The sequence below is a fragment of the Scyliorhinus torazame genome, chromosome 14 (genome assembly GCF_047496885.1).
Source record: "Scyliorhinus torazame isolate Kashiwa2021f chromosome 14, sScyTor2.1, whole genome shotgun sequence".
In the NCBI taxonomy this organism is placed as follows: Eukaryota; Metazoa; Chordata; class Chondrichthyes; order Carcharhiniformes; family Scyliorhinidae; genus Scyliorhinus; species Scyliorhinus torazame.
This window is the reverse complement of record NC_092720.1, coordinates 52,229,676-52,249,687: the sequence shown is the minus strand read 5'-3', so window position 1 is coordinate 52,249,687 and position 20,012 is coordinate 52,229,676. Positions and strand designations below refer to the sequence as shown.

At 45.0% G+C, this 20,012-nt stretch overlaps 1 protein-coding gene across 3 annotated transcripts in view; it reads left to right on the top strand.

Annotated features, from left to right (window-relative positions):
* The window catches only part of rnpepl1 (arginyl aminopeptidase like 1), a 107,521-nt gene that overhangs the window by 3,487 nt on the left and 84,022 nt on the right, over positions 1–20,012 (top strand). For all 3 annotated transcript variants that reach the window (XM_072474192.1, XM_072474191.1, XM_072474193.1), the window contains exon 2: positions 15,545–15,685. In XM_072474192.1, the coding sequence (XP_072330293.1) occupies positions 15,545–15,685 (141 nt within the window). The remainder of the gene's footprint in view (positions 1–15,544; positions 15,686–20,012) is intronic.

Sequence of the window (20,012 nt, the reverse complement as noted above, 5' to 3'; positions counted from 1 at the left end):
GGAGGCCAATAGGTCAGTAGGCCTTCCAACGTCATTGGTACCAATGTGAACCACGACTTCTGACTGTTCACCCTCCCCCTTCAAATGCCCTGCAGCTGTCCAGTGACATCCTTGACCCTGGCACCAGGAAGGCAACACACCGTCCTGGAGTCCTGTGGCCGCAGAAACACCTGTCTGCTTTTCACAGTAACTTAATTGAAGTGTTGATGTAAGCCAATAGTATAATAATAATCACTTATTGTCACAAGTAGGCTTCAATGATGTTACTGTGAAAAGCCCCTAGTCGCCACATTCCGGCGCCTGTTTGGGGAGGCCGGTACGGGAATTGAACCCGCGCTGCTGGCATTGTTCTGCGTTGCAATCCAGCTATTTAGCCCACTGTGCTAAACCAGCTACTTGTGACGATAAAGATTATTATTATTACTATTGCTCTTCCACTCTTACTCCTCCCCGTCTTGTGCAGCTGAACCACCCATAGTGCCGTGAACGTGGCTCTCGCTGCACTCCCCGAGGATCCATCACCCTCACCGTTTTCTAACACAGAAAAATGATTCTTGAGTGAGATGCTCTGGGGCTTTCCTCACTATCTGCCTGCCCCCTAAATATTCTTTTGCTTCACTTACTTTGTCAAAACTTTTATTATTGAATGCCATTACCAAATGTTCTCTATCTTTGCTATTCTGGTGAAAAGAGCCCTAGATCCTTTAGTTTCACAGCCTTGGTATCATCATAGTAAAGCCCTTTTGTACCGTGTCCAAAGCCTTGACATCTTCTCTGAAGTGCAGTGCTCAAAACTTGGCAAACAGATATGACTATGGTTTTGTCTCAGTTTAGCATCAACTTTTTTGTATTGTCTACTCAATTTAAAGAATTTAGCATTCCAGAGATTTAACAACCATATCAACTTGTCACCAAATTTTCAAAGACTTGAATTTTGGTAACTTATTAATTTGCAAGCCCTCTGACTACTTTTCCACTGATTGAAGATGAACTTGCATAATAAGCTAATAAATTTACATTAAAATAGAATCAATGTACATTTTCATAACATCCTCAATGGATGCAGTAACTTTATAATCTTCTCAAGCCAGGTATGTTTCCCTTTCCCATTGTAACTGTATTGTTTTGATTTTCCATTTCTCATTTCTGTGAACTGGGAGTGGGGGCTGGGGAGGCGGAAGGGGGACCTACTTTCACAGAACTCATGCCCCAGTGGCCAGTTGCTTCTTGCCATCCTATCTAATTTGCCCCACCTTTATTAGGATACCCCTTGGATATTTCTGCCAATCCAACACAAATTTATGTTGTGGTCACACCATCAATTACTGACCACCCAACTCGGCTCCTTGGCTTCCTTATGGCACACTCTGCCCAGCCAACCCTTCCCAAATCCTCATTAACATCTGCAGTTTTGTGTCAAAAGTAAACGAGCTGTCTCACAGACTAGTCAAGTAACAGTCTCATGTAGTCATACTCACAGATCCTACCTTTCAGCCAATGTCCCAGAATATTTTGTCCCACCTGAAACACCAGCCTACCTGAGGTGATGGTGACATAGTAGCATTCTTGCTACTAAAGCCCTTGCCATCCACAAATTTATTGGGGATAATCATATTGACACATTAGCCTTCGCAAAGACATGGCTGAGGGGTGATGACATGTTTCCTTAAAATGAAGCCTCTCTGCATGGCTATACCTTCCACCACTTGCTCAAAGCCTTGTGCCAGTGATGTAGCCCTTGCCTCTAAATTACACCTTGTTATATTTCTCTATTCCTGTTCCTCTGGCAACTTCTCTTTTGAACATTTAAACCCTCATTTAAACCCTTGTCCGGTGCAGCATATCAAAGGGCATCCCTTGAGAAATTGTATTTTTTCTCCCTCTGCCTCTGCATTGAGCAACCAAAAAATCTGACTATCTCAATCATTAATATACTCAAGGTGGACATCCCATTAATTGGCTACTTGAGGGCCTCAGTTGAGTGAAGGGCAGCTTGCCATGTGACATGTATCTGCCACTGATAAAGGGTAGGTGACAGGCAGAGTGCCTCAGGCCATCCCCCTGGATTTTATGGTCGCCCCTCCACATTGCCAGTTCTATTCCTAATGAGATCACCTCCAATTCTTCTGAACTCTGGAGACTATGGACTCAGTTTACTTAGCCTCTCATCACAGGACAACCCTCTCATCCCAGGAACTGATCTTGTGAACTTTTGCTGTGTGCTTTCACGACAAGTATATCTTTCTTTTGATGTGGAGACAAAACTATGCATTGTACTGTAGGTGTGTTCTCACCAAATCCCTATACAATTATAAGCAAGACGTCGGTACTCCAATTTCATAGAATCTCTATGTGCAGAAGGAGGCCATTTGGCCCATCGAGTCTGCACCGACCTTTGGAAAGAGGACCGACCGTGGCCCACTCTCTGACCTTATCCCCCCGCAACCCAGTAACCATCCCTAACATTTTGGACACTAAGCAGCAATTTTGCATGGCCAATCCACTAACCAGCACATCTTTGGACTGTGGGAGGAAACCGGAGTACCCGGAGAAAACCCACGCAGACACGGGAAGAATGTGCAAAATTCACACAGACAGTCACCCAAGGCTGGAATTGAACCTGGGTCCCTGCCGCTGTGAGGCAGCAGTGCTAACCACTGTTCCACCGTGCCGCTCAATAGTTGCTCATGTACCACTTGCCTCCTTTATTGCTTGCTGTACCTGCATGGTAACTTGCTGAGTTCCTTGTTCAAGGACACCCAAGTCTCTCTGGATACCAACATTTAAAAGTTGCAAAACAAAATTCCACTTTTGGATTCTTACAACTAAAGTGAATAACCTGACACCTCCCCAGATTTTACTCTATTTGCCACCTTGTTGTCCATTTACTTGACCTGTACATTATTATCTTCAACCTCTTTATTTCTACTCAGGGTTTGCATTCCTACCCAATCCTGTATCTTCAGCAAACATAGATACAATAGTCCCAGTCTCTTTGTCTAAATCATTAACATAGATATGTAGATCCTTAACAACTGATTCATTATAGATCCTTTTGAGATTCAGACAGGAGTAAAACAAGGTTGTCATCGATCTTTTTTGCTGCTATGTTCCGTCTGACTAAAGGCAAGCTCCCTGCAGTAGTACAGCTTATTTATAGGATGGATGGTAAACTATTTAATCTCCGACAACGCCAATAAAAAACTAAGACTACTCTGACTTCAGTCATTGAGCTCCAAAACGCTGATGATGCTGCAGGAAGTACTGTGTTGGAAGCAGATATCCGGAGGATCGCAACATCAAAACTGAAACCAGGCTCATGGTTTACCATGCTGTCATCATATCTTCCTTATGTACAGCTGTACATACTATACCTCTTAGAACATAGAACATAGAAAAATACAGCACAGAACAGGCCCTTCGGCCCACGATGTTGTGCCAAACCTTTGTCCCAGATTAATCATAGATTATCATAGAATTTACAGTGCAGGAGGCCATTCGGCCCATCGAGTCTGCACGGACTCTTGGAAAGAGCACCCTACCCAAGGTCAACACCTCCACCCCACCCCCTTAACCCAGCACCCCACCCAACACTAAGGGCAATTTTGGACACTAAGGGCAATTCACCACGGCCAATCCACCCAACCTGCACATCTCCGGACCGCGGGAGGAAACCGGAGCACCCGGAGGAAACCGACGCACACATGGGGAGGATGTGCAGACTCCACACAGACAGTGACCCAAGCCGGAATCGAACCTGGGACCCCGGAGCTGTGAAGCAATTGCGCTATCCGCAATGCTACCGTGCTGCCCTGAAGAACAAATTAATCTACACACTATCATTCTACCGTGATCCATGTACCTATCCAATAGCTGCTTGAAGGTCCCTAATGTTTCCGACTTAACTACTTCCACAGGCAGTGCATTCCATGCCCCCACTACTCTTTGGGTAAAGAACCTACCTCTGACATCCCCCCTAGATCTTCCACCATTCACCTTAAATTTATGTCCCCTTGTAATGGTTTGTTCCACCCGGGGAAAAAGACTCTGACTGTCTATCTATTCCCCTGATCATCTTATAAACTTCTATCAAGTCGCCCCTCATCCTTCTCCGTCCCTTTTATCTGCCCTACTAATTGCATCCTCAAAAAACATGAATTTGTCAAACACAATTTTTCTTTCATAAAACTATGTTGACTTTGTCCGATTATACCATGATTTTCTAAGTACATTCTTAAGATTACCTAATAATAGATTTCAGTGGTTTTCCCATGACTGGTGTCAAGCCAAGTGGCTTGTGGTTCCATGTTTAACATCTCCCTCGTTTCGTGAGTAACAGTGTTACATTTTCTAACTTTGAATCTGCTGGGACCATTCTGGAATCTAGAGAAACTTGGAAAATCATACCCAGTGGATCCACTATATCTTCAGCTGTCACTTCAGGAACTCGTTAGTATAAACCATCAGGTCCTGGGGTTTTGTCATATTTAGTCACTTAAGTTTCTTTCACACTTTTTCTCTGCTCATATTAATGAACTTGGGTCCCTCACTCCTTGTCATCCTCTATTTTTGTCTTCCAATTTGTGGTTTCTCCTATGAAGATGGGCACAAAATATTTGTTAAATATCTTTAATTCCCTCTCTCTTCTCTTGTCTCTGTCTCTAAAGGACCAATATTTACTTCAGCAACTCTCCACTTTACAAACTAGTAACCGCTCTTAAAATCTGTTTTTAACTTTCTGGCTAATTTATTCTCGTTTTATTTTTTCCCATTTTTTGTTGACTTTTTTTTGGGGGGTGGGGGGGGGAGTTGCCCACTCCTTACACTTCTATCCACAAGATTAAAAGCCTTTTCTTTTAATCTAATATTATCCTTAACTGCAAAATTGAGCCACAGATGTATCTTTCTTGTTAAAATTTTATTCTTTCATGGAACATATTTTTGTTGTAGATTTTGAATTAATTGAACCATAAAATTCCTACAGTGCAGAAGGAGGCGATTCAGCTCATTGAGTCTGTACCGACCCTCTGAATGAGCACCCTACCTAATCCCAGTCCCCTGCCCTACCCCCGTAACCCCACCTAACCTTTTGAACACTAAGGGGTCAATCCACCAAACCTGCACATCTTTGAACTGTGGGAGGAAACCGGAGCACCCGGAGGAAACCCACGCAGACACGGGGGGAATGGAAAATTCCACACAGACACCCAAGGCCGGAATTGAGCCCAGGTTTCTTTAAATATTTCCCACTGATTATTTACAGTCATACATTTAGTCCAATTACACAATTAACCTTCAACATCTCTCCCTCATGCCCATGTATATGTAATTGGCTTTCTTTGAGTTTAAGATTCTTGCTTTGGACTCGAGCATGTTGCTTTCAACCATAATATGAAATTCAACAATCATTTTATAATCACTTTTTCTGGAGGATCTTTACTGCAAGATTACTAATTAACCCTGCCGACATTGGGATCAGGCCCAACTCCGCGCCCTGCCTTGGAGGTTGGAAATTACATTGTTGGTGGTTAAGGGATTCTGTGAGAGGGCTTGCCCCGCAATTGGGGAGTGCAATGATTTTAATAGGAGGGAGGAGATTTCCCCTTCCATGTTGTGAGAAGCTTTGAATTTGGCCATTAGAGGGGAGATAATCTCTTATAGGGCACATAAAGCAAAGAGTAAAAGGGTGGAGAGGCAAGCGAAGAGTGAAAGGGTGGGGAGGCAGAGGTTGGTGGATGCCACCCTGGGGTGGATCGCCAATACTCGTAGGCTCCGGTGCCAGAGCTGTTGGCAAGCAGAAAGAAACTACAGTTAGAATTTGGGCTGCTTTTGGGTGGGCAGTGCAGTGAACCAGCTGCAGCGTTCAAGGGGGGCTTTTTATGAGCATGGGGAGAAGGCCAGTCGTCTGTTAGCGCATCAGCTGCTCTAGCAGGCTGGCTCTCAGTAAAGGTCTCGAGTGGCAGGTTGCTCTCCACTCCAGGTAAGGTCAATGAGGCCTTCGAGGCTTTCTATTGTCATTTTTATAAGTATGAGCCTCAGAGAATTGGTTGCCTACGTCAGAGTTTTTGGATGGTTTGTCATCCCTGTGATAGAACGCGAGAGTAGGGAGGAATTGAAGTCCCCGCTGACACTGGAGGAGGTTAGGAATTGCGTGGGCAGTTGGGTAAGGTGCCAGACCCGGCCAGATTCCCAATTGAATTTTACAAGAAATTGGCAGGTTATTTGGGAGGGTGTCTCTGTACACGGATGATATGTTGTTGTATGTGACGGGTCCTCACTCCAGTGTAAAGGAGATGTTATTTTTAAAGTATTTTCAACAATTTTACAATATACCACAAAAACCCCTGAGCCACCCCCCGCCTGCCAACAGTCAACGGAAACCAACTCCCAAAAGTGCAGATGAATGAACCCCAGCCACTGTAGAACCCATCACCCCCCCCCCCCCCCCCCCCCAGCAAGTACCCCCGCCACGCTGTGGGCAAAAAACACCAAAAAGGTCAACAAAAAAGGAGAAAAAAATAGAACGAGACTAATTGAGCCAGGAATGTCAAAACAGATTTTAAGAGCTGTTACCAGTTTGTAAAGTGGAGAAGTGGAGAGCTGCTAAAGTAAATATTGATCCACGCTGCGGCACAGGGTGGAGAAGCTGACCTCCACCCCAACAAGACCTTCCTACGAGCGATCAGCGAGGCAGAGGCTTAAACATCTGCCGCCGAATCCGCCTGCACCTCCAGCCAGTCCAACACCCCGAATATGGCTTCTAGGGGACCGGGCTCCACGTCCACATGTAAAACATGTTGCTGAACACCATCCTCCAAAACCTTTCCAGCTTTGGGCAGGACCAAAACATATGGATGGGATTCGCAGGGCTCCTCCCACATTGTTCACAGACATCCTCCACCCCCTCGAACAGCCAGTTCATCCTTGATTTTGTAAGGTGCACCCTGTACACTACCTCCCACTGTATCAGCCCCAATCTCGCAATACCTCACACCACAGAACCTTCTTCAGCATTACCCCCAACTCTTCCTCCCACTTAGTCTGACCTGCCAACATACGCTCTGCCTTCTCCCTATACTCTTGGGCAGCTCATTTCACCCTTCTCAGCTGACGCACCACTTTTCCTGTGGACAATAGGTCAAATTCACCTGCAACTCCTTTCTCTTCGCCTGGAGACCCGGGTCTGGGTCCCCCACGTACCTCCCAACCTCCAAAATATCTTCTATCAGTCATTGGCATTCCTCCCTCTCCTCCCTATCCACCTTGGCCTTAAATAAGATCACCTCCTCGCTCGCCACTGCCTTCAGATCCCCCCAGACCACCGACCGCAAGACATCCCCCGTGCAATTCAACCCCACATACTCCTCAATCACCTTCCCTATTCTGTCACACAAGCTCAGGTCTCCCAATAACCCCACATTCATTCTCCATCCCAGCCTCTGGGCTGCCCCCTTCTCCAAACCACATCCATCAAATGCGGAGTGTGATCTGAGATCACAATTGCCGAGTATTCCGATCTCTTAACCCCAGCCAACAAAGGCTTTAACACCACAAAAAAGTAAATCCTCAAATACATCTTGTGCACCAGAGAAAAACAAATACTCTCGATCCCTTGGGTGTAAAAACCTCCACAGGTCCGCTCCTCCCATGTCCCTCATTAGCCCAGCCAATGCCTTCACCCCCCTCCCCTCACCCGATTGAGTCAGCGAGTGTGGCTGGGACCTGTCCATCTTTGGTTCCAACGCTATGTTCCAGCCGCCCCCCCCTACTATCAGCTCATGGGTATCCAAACCCGGGATTGCACCCCCAACGCTCTCTACCCAAACCCTGCATCATCCCAATTGGGACCATATACGGTTGCCAGCACCACCAACCTCCCCTGTAACGTACCCGTCACTACCACGTACCTGCCCCTCTGATCAGCCACCACCTTCTCCATCTGGAACTTCACACTCTTGCCCACCAATATCGCTACCCCCTGACCCCTGCTATCAAACTGCGAATGAAACACCTGACTCACCCTCAAATGAGTCTCCTGTAGCATCACCACATCAGTTTTTAAAGTCTTCAAGTGCGCAAAAAACTCTCGATCTCTTCACCAGCCCCCTAACCCCCCACGTCACTATTCGGATCGGGGTTCTCTCATTCCCCTCGCCCCTCTACTGTCATTATAACCCTGGGCCCTGCCCCTCCCGCCAGATCCGCCCCAACCCTTTGTTACCGTTGAATTTCCTTCCCCCCCCCCAATAATCCTCCCATCCACTTCCTCTTGCAAACACCTCTCCCAGTATCGATCCCCTCCCCCCATCTTTCACACCTCCCAGGCCCATCGAAACCTGTTCGGCGAGGCTCCAACGACCATGGCCCCTCCCCCACCACACCCCCAATCACAAGCTTACCTTCGTTTGCTCGGGCGTGACCCTTGCCAACACCTCCCACCCCCTCCTCAGTAACCCGGCCCCACATACCCCAACAATCCCCCACCTCCCTCATATTAAAGAACAATACAAAACCGTGCCCACTGAAAAAAGGAATATAACTAAAACCCAATACCCATGTGAACAAATGTAAACCCCCCCCCCCCCCCCCCACCTCATTTAAGAGACAGGAAAACAAAACCCCAAACAAATAGAACACTCTCCATAAAAAAAACACCAATACCGTCCCCACAAACCAAATCCAAGTCCCAGCTCTCATCTCAGTCCCAGTCCTTCAGCCTTCACGAATGCCTCTGCCACCTTCACCGTCTTGAAATAAGAATCCCTCGAGTTGTGCGTCACTCTCAACTTCGCAGGGTAGACCACTCCAAATCTCACTCCGCTACTATACAATGCCGCCTTCATCCTTTCAAAGGCCGCCCGCTTCCTAGCCAGTCCGCTGTCAGATCTTGGTATATTCGTATACCGACAGCTTCCCACTTCCCTCTCGTCTCTGCTTCGCCCAGCGCAAAACCTTCTTCTTCACGGCGGAACTGTAAAAGGAGATTATAACTGCCCTTCGTGGCTCATTTGCTTTAGGCTTTGGCCTGAGCAACCGATGTGCCCTGTCCAACTTGTAGCAGGAGGATTCTTCCCTCTTCCCCCATCAATTACGCCAACATCTTTACAAAGTACTCTGTTGGCCTTGGGCCCTCCACCGTCTCAAGCAGCCCACGATTCACAGATCTTGCCTCCTTGACGTGTCCTCCAGGTCCTCCACCTTACCTCTGAGCCCTTTGTTGGCCTCCACCACCCTCCGCAGCTTCTCAGCTCCTCGCCTATCGATGTGAACTGGTTGCTATGTTGCGACAATGCCTAATCCATCCCCTCAACCTCTCTCCTTTCTCCCACACCACGACCAACATCTTCATCACTGCCTCCTTTACCGGGGCAATCACCTCCTCCACCCACTCTTTCATTGCAGTCATCATCTCCCTCTGCAGCACCTCTATATGCTTGGCGACATCACCTCCCCCGACATCACCTCGGTCAGAGTTTCCACTGTGAATGGAGCGGCCCCACCCAACGCCAAGTCCCACCATCTTTCTTCCTACAGGACTCACTCGACGTGGACTTTTGCTCACCCCTTCTTTCCAACACCCTTCTTCTGGGTCTTCGACATTTCACACCTTCCTTCTAACTTCCCACACCAACTCATTCACAAACTACCCCTGAAACTGGCCATAAATATCCAAAAATCAGAGACGCTAGCAGGTGCCAGCTGACGTGCAACCACCAGAAGTCCCCCAGTGTAGAGGAGACAATGAAGTTGCTTAGGAGTTTTGCCTCGGGTTATAAATTGAACCTGGGCAAAAGCGAATGCTTTCCAGTGACTCTCCCAGAGAGGGGAGCCGAACTGGGGAAAATTCGCAAAATCCAGCTTCTGTTATCTGGAAATCCAGGAGGCCCATAAACTAAATTTTGCAGGTCTAGTAAATGGGGTCAAGGCTGACTTGAGGAAGTGGGGTGTGTACCTTTTTGCATAATGAGATTCCTTCCTTCCCCTTGGCACCCTCACCTTTCAATGAAGTTACTGTGACCTCTAGTCGCCACATTCCAGCGCCTGTTCGAGTACACAGAGGGAGAATTCAGAATGTCAATTCACCAAACAAGCAAGTCTTTCGGGACTTGTGAGAGGAAACCAGAGTGCCTGGAGGAAACTCAAGCAGACATGGGGAGAATGTGCAGACTCTGCACAGACAGTGACCCAAGCCGGGAATCAAACCCTGGTCCCTGGCACTGTGAAGCAACAGTGCTAACCACTGTGCTACCCTCAACTTTTAAGGTTTTTGGTCTCCTTCTTCAGCACCATGTCAGGGATTCTTGCGATTAAGATGGAGCTTGCCCTTTGATGGCTATCTTTGGGGTCTCTAACTCACTCACGGAGCTGCAAACGGGGGCGAAGGTGGATGCTGTGGTCTTCGCCTCGCTAAATGCTCAAAGGCAAGTTCTGCTTGGGTAGAGGACACTGGTCCCTCCAACTGCTTTGTGATGGATAAGCGGAGTTTAGAATTGTAATGGTAATTGCTGTGTAATTTGATTGTTTCGCTGTTATACTGAAAATTTTATCTTAATAAAGTATTTTTTAAAATACTGCCTGCATTAGATCTAAAGTAGCATTACAATGTACTGTTCAAGGAAATTGCCACAAAAGCATTCTACAAATTGATCTACCAAACTGCTTTGCCAATTTGAATTGTCCAGTCTGCATGAAGATTGAAGTCCCTCGTGATTATCACATTGCATTTCCTCCGGGTGCTCCAATCATTTCATGCTTTCTGCTCTGCCCAATGGTACTGTTAGTGGTCCTATAAACTACTCCCACTGGTGATTTCTGACCATTATTTATTCCGAATCTCCACCCTATACTGATTCTACGTCTTGCCCTTCTGAACCATCCATTATGAATAAGTAATCAAAACATTGTAATTTACGATTCTGGGTCATCACACGCGTTTATAGAAGATGTTTGCCCGGTTCTACTCTTGCCAGTCCAGTCGAAGCTGGAGAGTCTTATACGTTGGTTCCTCCACCCCCACTCCCTGGCCCTTGTGTCTTTTACCTTTGGAGTTCACCAAGGATGTATCCTTGGCACCTCGCTTTTCCCAACTATGTCACGCCGCTTGGTAACAAAATCTGAAATTCAATTCAGGTTCCATACACGCATGGATGATCTCCAGTTTGCAACTTCTACTTCCTATTTGGCACTGATGGGCTTCCAACCTCATATTCTGTCCAGCCGTAAGGCTGCTTACTTCCATCTTCGTAATTTTTTTTATTCATTCAAGGGAAGTGTGCTTTTCTAGTGAGACCAGCATTTCTTGCCCATACCTAATCGCCCTTGAGAAGATGGTGGTCAGCTACCATCTTGAACTGCTACAGTCCATGTGCTTTTTAGAGAGGGAATTCCAGGATTTTGACCATGCAACAATGAAGGAATGGTGATATATTTCCAAGTTAGGATGGTAAATGGCTTGGAGGGGAGCATCCAGGTGGTGGTGTTCCCAAGTGTTTGCTGTTCTAGATGATAGTAGTTGTGGGCTTGGAAGGTGCTGTCTAAGCAGTCTTGGTGAGTTCCTGCAGTGTAGATGGTGCACATTGCTGGTGCTATTCTTCGGTGGTGGAGGCAGTAAATGTTTGTGGATGGGTGCCAATAAGTGGGCTCTTTTGTCTTAGATGGTGTCAAGCTTCTTGAGTGTTGCCCATTTCTGCTCCTGCCTCTTCTCATCTGCTACTGAAACTGTCGTTTATACTGCCATCTCCTGACTTGTCTATTCCAATGTTCCCCGTACTGGTCTCCCATATTCTGTCCTTCAAAGAATTTGAGCTCCTTCAGACTGCTGCCGCCCTTAGCTCCTGTTCACCCATTACTCAAGCTCACTCTCCTACACTGGCTCCCAGTCTAACAATACCTTCATTTTAAAATTCTCATCCTCTGGTTCCAATCCCTTCAATCTCTAACCTCGAGAGAACTATGCATTCCTGAAACTTGCATTCCGTTCCCTATTTCCTTCACTTTGCCATTGGCAGCTGTCCCTTCAGTGGAACTCAACAAAGCTTCTTGGGCAGCATCTTCCAAAACTCACAACCATTTCCTCTGGAAGGACGAGGGCAGCAGATGCACGTAAACACCACTACTTGCAAGTTCCCCTCCAAGTCACTCACTATCCTGGCTTGGAAATATATCGCCATTCCTTCATTGTCGCTGGGTCAAAATCCTGGAACTTCCTACCGACCAGAGAGTACAGCTCTCACAGCTAATGTTTGCAATAAGCATGCACCTGACTTCACTTCCTCTTGCTTCACTTCACTTCATTCATTCCAGTGGGAAAAAAACAGCACAGCCATAAATCAGCAGAATGTGACAACCCTAAGCAGGGGCAACGGCCAACAAAATGTATTGTGGGCCGCACTCAGATCCCAGATGGGCTGCATGTGGCCCCTGGGCCACAGGTTGCCACCCACTGGTTTATATTCTGATTGAACCTTAGTTTGCTTTGATTTAATCATTTCCTGGAAGTAATGATGGATACTGTGAAATTTTATAGAGTTGCACAGACTACTACTAAAGTCATTCACCGCAACTGCTGGTTTCATGTACATTTTCAGGGACATAACAGGAATTCGAAAAGGTTGTGAGAATGCAATAAAACTATCTAAGTCTGGCAGATGTCTCAATACGCGGGAGGACCTCTTTCAAAAGTAAATGTAGCTTGATCCATTTGGTCTCAAAATTTGTTTCAAGTTTTTTTTTTAATTCACCTTTTTAAAAAATAAATTTAGAGTACCCAATTTTCTTTTTCCAATTAAGGGGCAGTTTACCATGGCCAATCCACCTACCCTGCACATCTTGGGGTTGTGTGAGTGAGACTCACACAGACAAGGGGTGAATGTGCAAACCCCACACGGACAGTGACCCGGGGCTAGGATTGAACCCGAGTCCTCAGCGCCGTGAGGCAGCAGTACTAACCACTGTGCCACCGTGCTGCCCAAATTCATCTTTTTTTAAGAAAAAAAATAATTTCTTAAAATTGAAAGTATACAATTATTCAAAATGAATATATTTCGCAATTTACAGTGATTTGATAATATCTTGTGAAACAATCTTTGCACTTAGCACTTGGCTCTGACCATTCTGTGCATGCAGAAAGTGTCTCGCTGAGCAATGTTTTGAAAAAGTATTGACACAATTGTGGACTTGTGCAAAAGACAGCTTTTTCTTTTTTTTCAGTTATTTTGTTGAATTTTTCCTTTTACGAGACCATGATTTCAGAAACAGGCAACAGCTTCTTTATGCATCAAGACAATTGTCTGACACAATAAAACTCTTTCCATTCATTCAATCTTCATGAAATGTTTCTGAATTCATGGCTTACATTCAATGTCTTGTTAAGGTCCAGCATTTTCTCCTATGTGACATAACCACTAATGGGCATGTGCTTTGTGCAGCCTGTCGCAGGTAGATAGAGCTCCTTATCCAGATTTGCATTTTGAGCACACACTCGCAGCTTCCTTGACAATTTGAGGCAACTTTACTGGACCTTTCCTCTACCTTGGTGTAGTTCATCTTCAAAGCTGAAACACTATGCTGTGTAGTATCAAACCCACTTGCTGCCTTCTTTTATGATTCACACTTTTGAATCTCTTGTTACTTTGCCAGGCACAATTGCCCAACCAGTCTGCCATGCAGATGCAATATTCTTCTTTTATTTTTGGTATAAGTCTTATTGGGTGACTGTTATATTTTTGGTCTTTCATTTTCAGTCACCAGTTAATTAATTTAATTTATTGTTTGTGTTTAACCCATTGATCTCAGATTATGATAGCTTTCTCTTCTTGGAAGATTGGCCACAGAATTCTGGAAAGGAAAGATGCTCAGGTGATAAACTCCAGAATAAGGTGGTTGTGGCCCAGAGAGTAGGGAGTGATTGGGAATATGGTGAGGAAAAGAAGCCACTGGGATCAAAGGGCTACATTTGGCTTTGGCAGATCACAGATTTTGGAGAAGATTTTTAAAAACTTAACTTATCTGAGGTGACCTTTATCAGATTGGACAGTCAACTGTTTTTAACTATGAAAATCTGGTTCAAGAAGTGCCATTCGGCCCATTAGTTATGCTGTCTCAAAATAATTCACCCCCACTAACATGGCTCACCTGTTGTTGAAATCCGTATGCTGCCTAATGTTCTGTCTATATTTGAGTACTTCCAACTGGCTGTCCTGGCCAGAATCCCACTATTCGACCTGCGATAAAAGTGAGCTCTTTCATAAATTAACTGTCCATATCCTAACTCGTACCAAGGCCTGTTCACCAAACACACCCATGCTCACTGACTTACAGTAGCTTCTTTCTGGCAATATCTTGGTTTTAAAATGCTCATCCTTGTATTCAAATTCTGCCATGGCCTTACTCTTCCCTACCTCTATAATCTTCTCCAACTCGACAGCCCTCAGATCTCTGTGCTCCTCCAATTTTGACATGCCGGATTTTAATTGCTCCTCCATTGGTGGCCACGCCCTCGGCTGTCGATGTGCCTGAACCGCTCCACTTCTCTACCTCACTGTTTCTTTAAGACACTCTTTAAAACCTACATCTCTGACCAAGCTTTTGGCCACGTGTCCTAATATTTTGTTATGTGATTCTGTATTGGGTTTTGTCTGATCGTGATCCTGTGAACTGACTCGGAATGTTTTACTGCATAAAAATGCTCTGCATATGCAAATTGTTGTTGATATAAAACTGTTTGAATAAGTGGTATAAAACTTAATGAGTAACATGCAATAATATTACAAAAGCAAAATATTGCAAATCCTGGAAATTTAAAATAAGAATGGAAAATGCTTGAAATACCCAGCAAGCCAGCCAACACATGTGGGGAGAAACGGAGTTAATGTTTCAGGTCGATGACCATTCAGAATTGAATACTGTTACTTGACTTGACACACCGTTTAAGACTAGAAAATGGTTTACATGGTAAAAAGTTGTCTTTTTATTTGTAAATATGATATCAATCTGATTTTACCCCATCGGGGCACTCCTGTTTTTCCTTGGGCCAATTTGTTATATATGTTTTTGAAGCTCAGTTTTCCCCCAAATGTCATATAGCTGAGATTTACATGCTTGCTGCTGAAGTGGCACCCCCAGTGTCACATGAATAATTAGTCATAGACATCGATATTTCATGCTGATTGCTTTGTGTATGGCCTCATTAACAATGGGGTAAAGAGTGAGTCCATCACAAGTCACTTTAGAGCAGAGGCTGTAGAACAAAACCTTTTAGCAATAGATGTACAGATTTTAAACTGTTTCTGCTGCTGTCTTCCAAAGCAACATGTATGGTTGCTGTTTGCTGTGAGATGCAGAAGACTAACAGAAACAAACTGTCTTTCAATATAGAAGCAACATTGACATAAAATGACAAATTCTGAGTCTAACTCTCCTACTAGCACCAACTTAAGTTTGATTGTGGGAGGATTTAAAAATCAAAACCGAGATTGAGACTGATCCTCACAAAAAAAAAAAGAGTAATTTAAAGCACTCTGTTCTGTTTTTCTTTCACACTCAGATTTGGTGGCTGGATCCAGAATTAACAAGTGGAAATTCCAAACCATTCCTTTTTACACACGGTCACTCGGTGTGTAATAGATCCTTCTTTCCCTGCTTTGATACACCTGCTGTCAAGAGTACCTACTCCGCTACAGTTATGGTAGGAAGCTGCTGTTAAATTCACGTTAGTTGTTAATACATGCTGTGTTATATGAATAAGTGAAACTCCTGATGATGCTGTAGAGGCTCAGGTTGATAACAGTAAACTTGTTTCCCATTTGATAGTTTGGAACTGGATTATGTCGCGAGAGAAACTCTATTCTGCCCAAACCTGCTGAAACCCAGTACTTTGGTTTGGATTATGTGGTGGTTGTGAATTCTTGCAGTGGTATGTGGGGTAATTGAGCTGCTGAGGTTGTGCGTTTCTCCATCACATGGATTGCATTATTTCTGGATGAAGGACATTGATCCAGTCATACTGCTGTCTATTGTTTGTTTACGGTTCTGTAGCTGTTCTGTTTGACATATGTGATCATTTTTAATTGAAGTTTTGTACACTGACTACAGAATCTGTTCCATTAACAGAACTGAAATTTAGCAAAAGCACAGTTTCCAAAAGTGAGGGAGTTGCATTGACATTGTTGCGCTTGATTAGGTGTTTACTCTCTCTTTCCTATTAGCTAACCAATCTTTTATTCACGCTAATATGTTACCCCTTACACCATGTACACAAGATAAAGGTACACGGTGTAAGGGGTAACATATAAGTGTGAATAAAAGATGGGTTAGCTAATAGGAAAGAGAGAGTAAGCATAAATGAGTCTTTTTCCGATTGACAAGCTGTAACAAATTGAGTACCACAGGGATCAGTGCTGAGTCCTCATCTATTTACAATCTATATCAATGACTTGGATGAAGGGACCGAATGCATGGTAGCTAAATTTACCCGATAACACTAAGATCGATCGGAAAGCAAGTTGTCAGGTGAAGGCAGAGAGTCTGCAAATGGGCAAAGACAGATTCAGTGAATGGGCAAAGTTTGGCAGCTGGAGTATAATGCGGGTAAATGTGAACTTGTCTATTTTGGCAGGAAGAATAGAAAAGCAATATACTATTTAAATGGAGTGAGATTCAGAACTCGGTGGTAAATTTTGTTCAGTTTAAAAAGGAGAACAAAAGAACAGTGTTATTTAAATGGAGAAAAACTGCAGAAAGGTTCAACACAATGGAACTTGGGAGTACTTGTGCACAAAACACAGAAAGCTAGCTCACAGGTACAGCAGGTAATCAGGAAGGCTAGTGGAATGTTGGCCTTTATTTCAAGGGGGTTGGAGTATAAGAGTAGTGAAGTCTTGCTGCAATTGTACAAGGTACTGGTGAGACCACTTCTGGAGGGAGTACTGTGAGCAGTTTTAGCCCCCTTATTTAGGGAAAATATTATGTCATTGGAGGTGGTTCAGAGAAGGTTTTCTGGGATAATCCCCCCCCCCTTCCCTGGTATGGAGGGATTGTCTTATGAGCAAAAATTAAACAAGTTGGGACCCTATTCATTGGAATTTAGAAGAATGAGAGATGATCTCATTGAAACATATAGGATTCTTAAGGGGTTTGACAGTGTGAATGCTAAGAGGATGTTTCCCCTCATGGGAGAGTCTAGCATAAGAGGGCATCAGAATAAAGGGGTGCCAATTTAAGACCCAGATGAGGAGGAATTTCTTCTCTCAGTGCGTTGTGAGCCTTTGGAACTCCTTGCCACTGAGAATTGTGGGGGTAGAGTCCTTGTGTCTATTTAAGGCTGAGTGAATAGATCAGTAATGGAATCGAGGGTTACGGGAAAGGGCAGGAAAGTGGGCGTGAGGAATCAGCCTTGATCCATTTGAATGGTGGAGCAGGCTTGAGGGGCCGAACAGCTTATTGTATATGAATTTTAAAATGTTATCATGCAGTTGCAGCAAGTGATTTGGAAGGCAACTGGAATATTGGCATTTATTGCAAGGGGAATTGAATATAAAATTGGGGAGGTTTTACTGCTGCTGTACAGAGACCACATTTGGAGTAGTGTTGAGTTCTATGCTCACCATCCTGACTTGGAAATATATCGCAGTTTCACCGTCGCTGGGTGAAAATCCTGGAACTCCTTCCCTACCAGTAGTGTGGATGTACCTGCACCAAATGGACTGCTGTAGTTCAAGAAGGCCACTCACCACCACTGTCTCGAGAGCAATCAGGGATGGGAGATAAATGCAGGCCTAGCCAGTGGCTCCCACGTCCCATGAATTAATTAAAAAAAAAAGTTTTGGTCTCCTTATTTGAAAAAATATATAATTGCTTGAGAAGGTTCAGAGCCGGTTCACATTACTCATTCCTGGGTTGAAGGGCTTATCTTATGAAGAAAGACGAAACAGGTTAGGCCTCCTCCCATTGAAGTTAAGAATGAGAGGAAATCTTACTGAAATATATAATTTCTTGAAGGGTCTGGATAGGGTAGATACCGTGAGGATGTTTCCTCTTGTAGAGGAAACTGGAACTCTGGGTCATAGACGTCTTATTCTTAAACTACCATTTAAAACTGAGATGGGAATTGTTTTTCACTAAGAGTGTGGAATTCTCTTCTCCAGAAGAGGCTGGGTCTTTAAATTTATTCGAGGCTGAGTGGGATAGATTTTTTTTTAGACAAGGGTTATGGGGTGCAGACAGGAAAGTGGAGCTGTGACCACAACCAGATCAGCCATGATCATATTGAATGGTGGAGCAGGTTTGAAGGGCCGATTGGCCTACCCCTGCTCCTAAGTCTTATGTTTTTGTATGCTACATTTTGTTTTAAAACAGCTGTTCTGTATTGTTCCTCAGAATTACCATTGGCTCATAACATCAGACTATGATTGTAAATGACTGAAATTTGTTTTTCAAATTTTCTTAAGGGGACTTGAATTCAAACTTCCCTTTGATAGGTTTGAAGTTATTCTGAGGTTGCAAACTAATGTTTTGCCTACTTTTTAGGAAGGCAGTGCTGATATCATGCCTGAATAAAGCCTGAGTCTTTTTCAGTTTTCTTTAACCCTGCTGTTGGCAGAATATTTTAACTGGCAGTGTTATATCAACTTTAGCAGAGTAGAGTAGCCCAAGCTATTTTGAAAATGTTGGACATGTAATAACAGGAGAAATTTTCATTTGTGGAATGTGGACATCGCTGGCTGGGCCAGAATTTATTGTCCATCCCTAATTGTCCTTCAGTTGAGTGGCTTGCTAGGCCATTTCAGAGGGCACTTAAGAGTCAACCACATTGCTGTAGATCTGGAGTCACACATAGGAATGGGAGGAGTGGGAGACTTCCAGTGGCAGCCATGGAGTGAGTGGTCGCACACGGCGGCTCCTGTCTGGAGGCGTTTTTGGTCCCCTTTACCCAGATTTTGGGGAATTTTAACAGGAAAGTTGTACAGAGAGTGGAGGGGGATCAGTTTTCCCCGGGATGGGCATGCCTACAGAGTGTCAAACTCAACAGTGCGAGCCCTGGCTAAAGAGTTGGAAGAGACTCATGGCGCAGCAGCAATTGGAAAAATGGCGGTGAGGGAAGGCTGGTTATTGACTGGAAAGCGGTCAATGGAGCAGTTGATGAGGTTCATTAAGAATGAATTTCGGCAGCAGCGTAAAGAATTGCAGAGTGTCTGGTCGAAGGCGATTGAGACTGGCACCTCTCCGCTGGACTTTGTAATGGGTGAAGTGCCTGGGGGTGCAGGGAGCGACGATCCAAGAGGTGGAGAGGTGGTGTCCGACCAGAGTGACCAGATTGTGTCTCTGGAAGCGGAGATGGTGAACCTGGGGACATGCGGAAGACGCTGCGAGCAAAGGTTGAAGACCAGGAGAACAGTTCCAAGCGGAAAATTCTTCGAATTGTGGGTCTACCGGAGAGAGTAGAGGGAACGAGTGCAACAGGCTACTCCATGAGGATGCTGGTGAGGTTGGTGGATGAGAAGGTGCTGCATAAGGCCCTGGAGGTGAATCGGGCCCATAGGTCCCTGAAGCAGAATCCAAGAGTGAGGGAGCTGCCACAGACGATGATTGTGCGCACGCACAAGTTCCAGGACAATGAAAAGATCCTAAGGTGGGCCAAGGCGCAGCGGGATTGCGATTGGGAAGGAAACCAAATCTGGATTTATCCGGACATTGGTGCAGAGATGGCCAGGAGACAGGCGACGTTCAACAAGACCAAGACAGTGTTGTACTGGCATCGGATTTGGTTTGGGGTGTTGTACCCGGCCATACTTTGGGTCACTTTCGAGATCCGCGAATATTACTTTGGGACGCCGGCAGAGACAAATTACTTTATTATATGGGTGCATGGTAGCACAGTGGTTAGCACTGTTACTTCACAGCCCCAGGGACCCGGGTTTGATCCCCAGCTTGGGTCACTGTCTGTGTGGAGTCTGCACGTTCTCCCTGTGTCTGTGTGGGTTTCTTCCGGGCGCCCCGGTTTCCTCCCACAAATC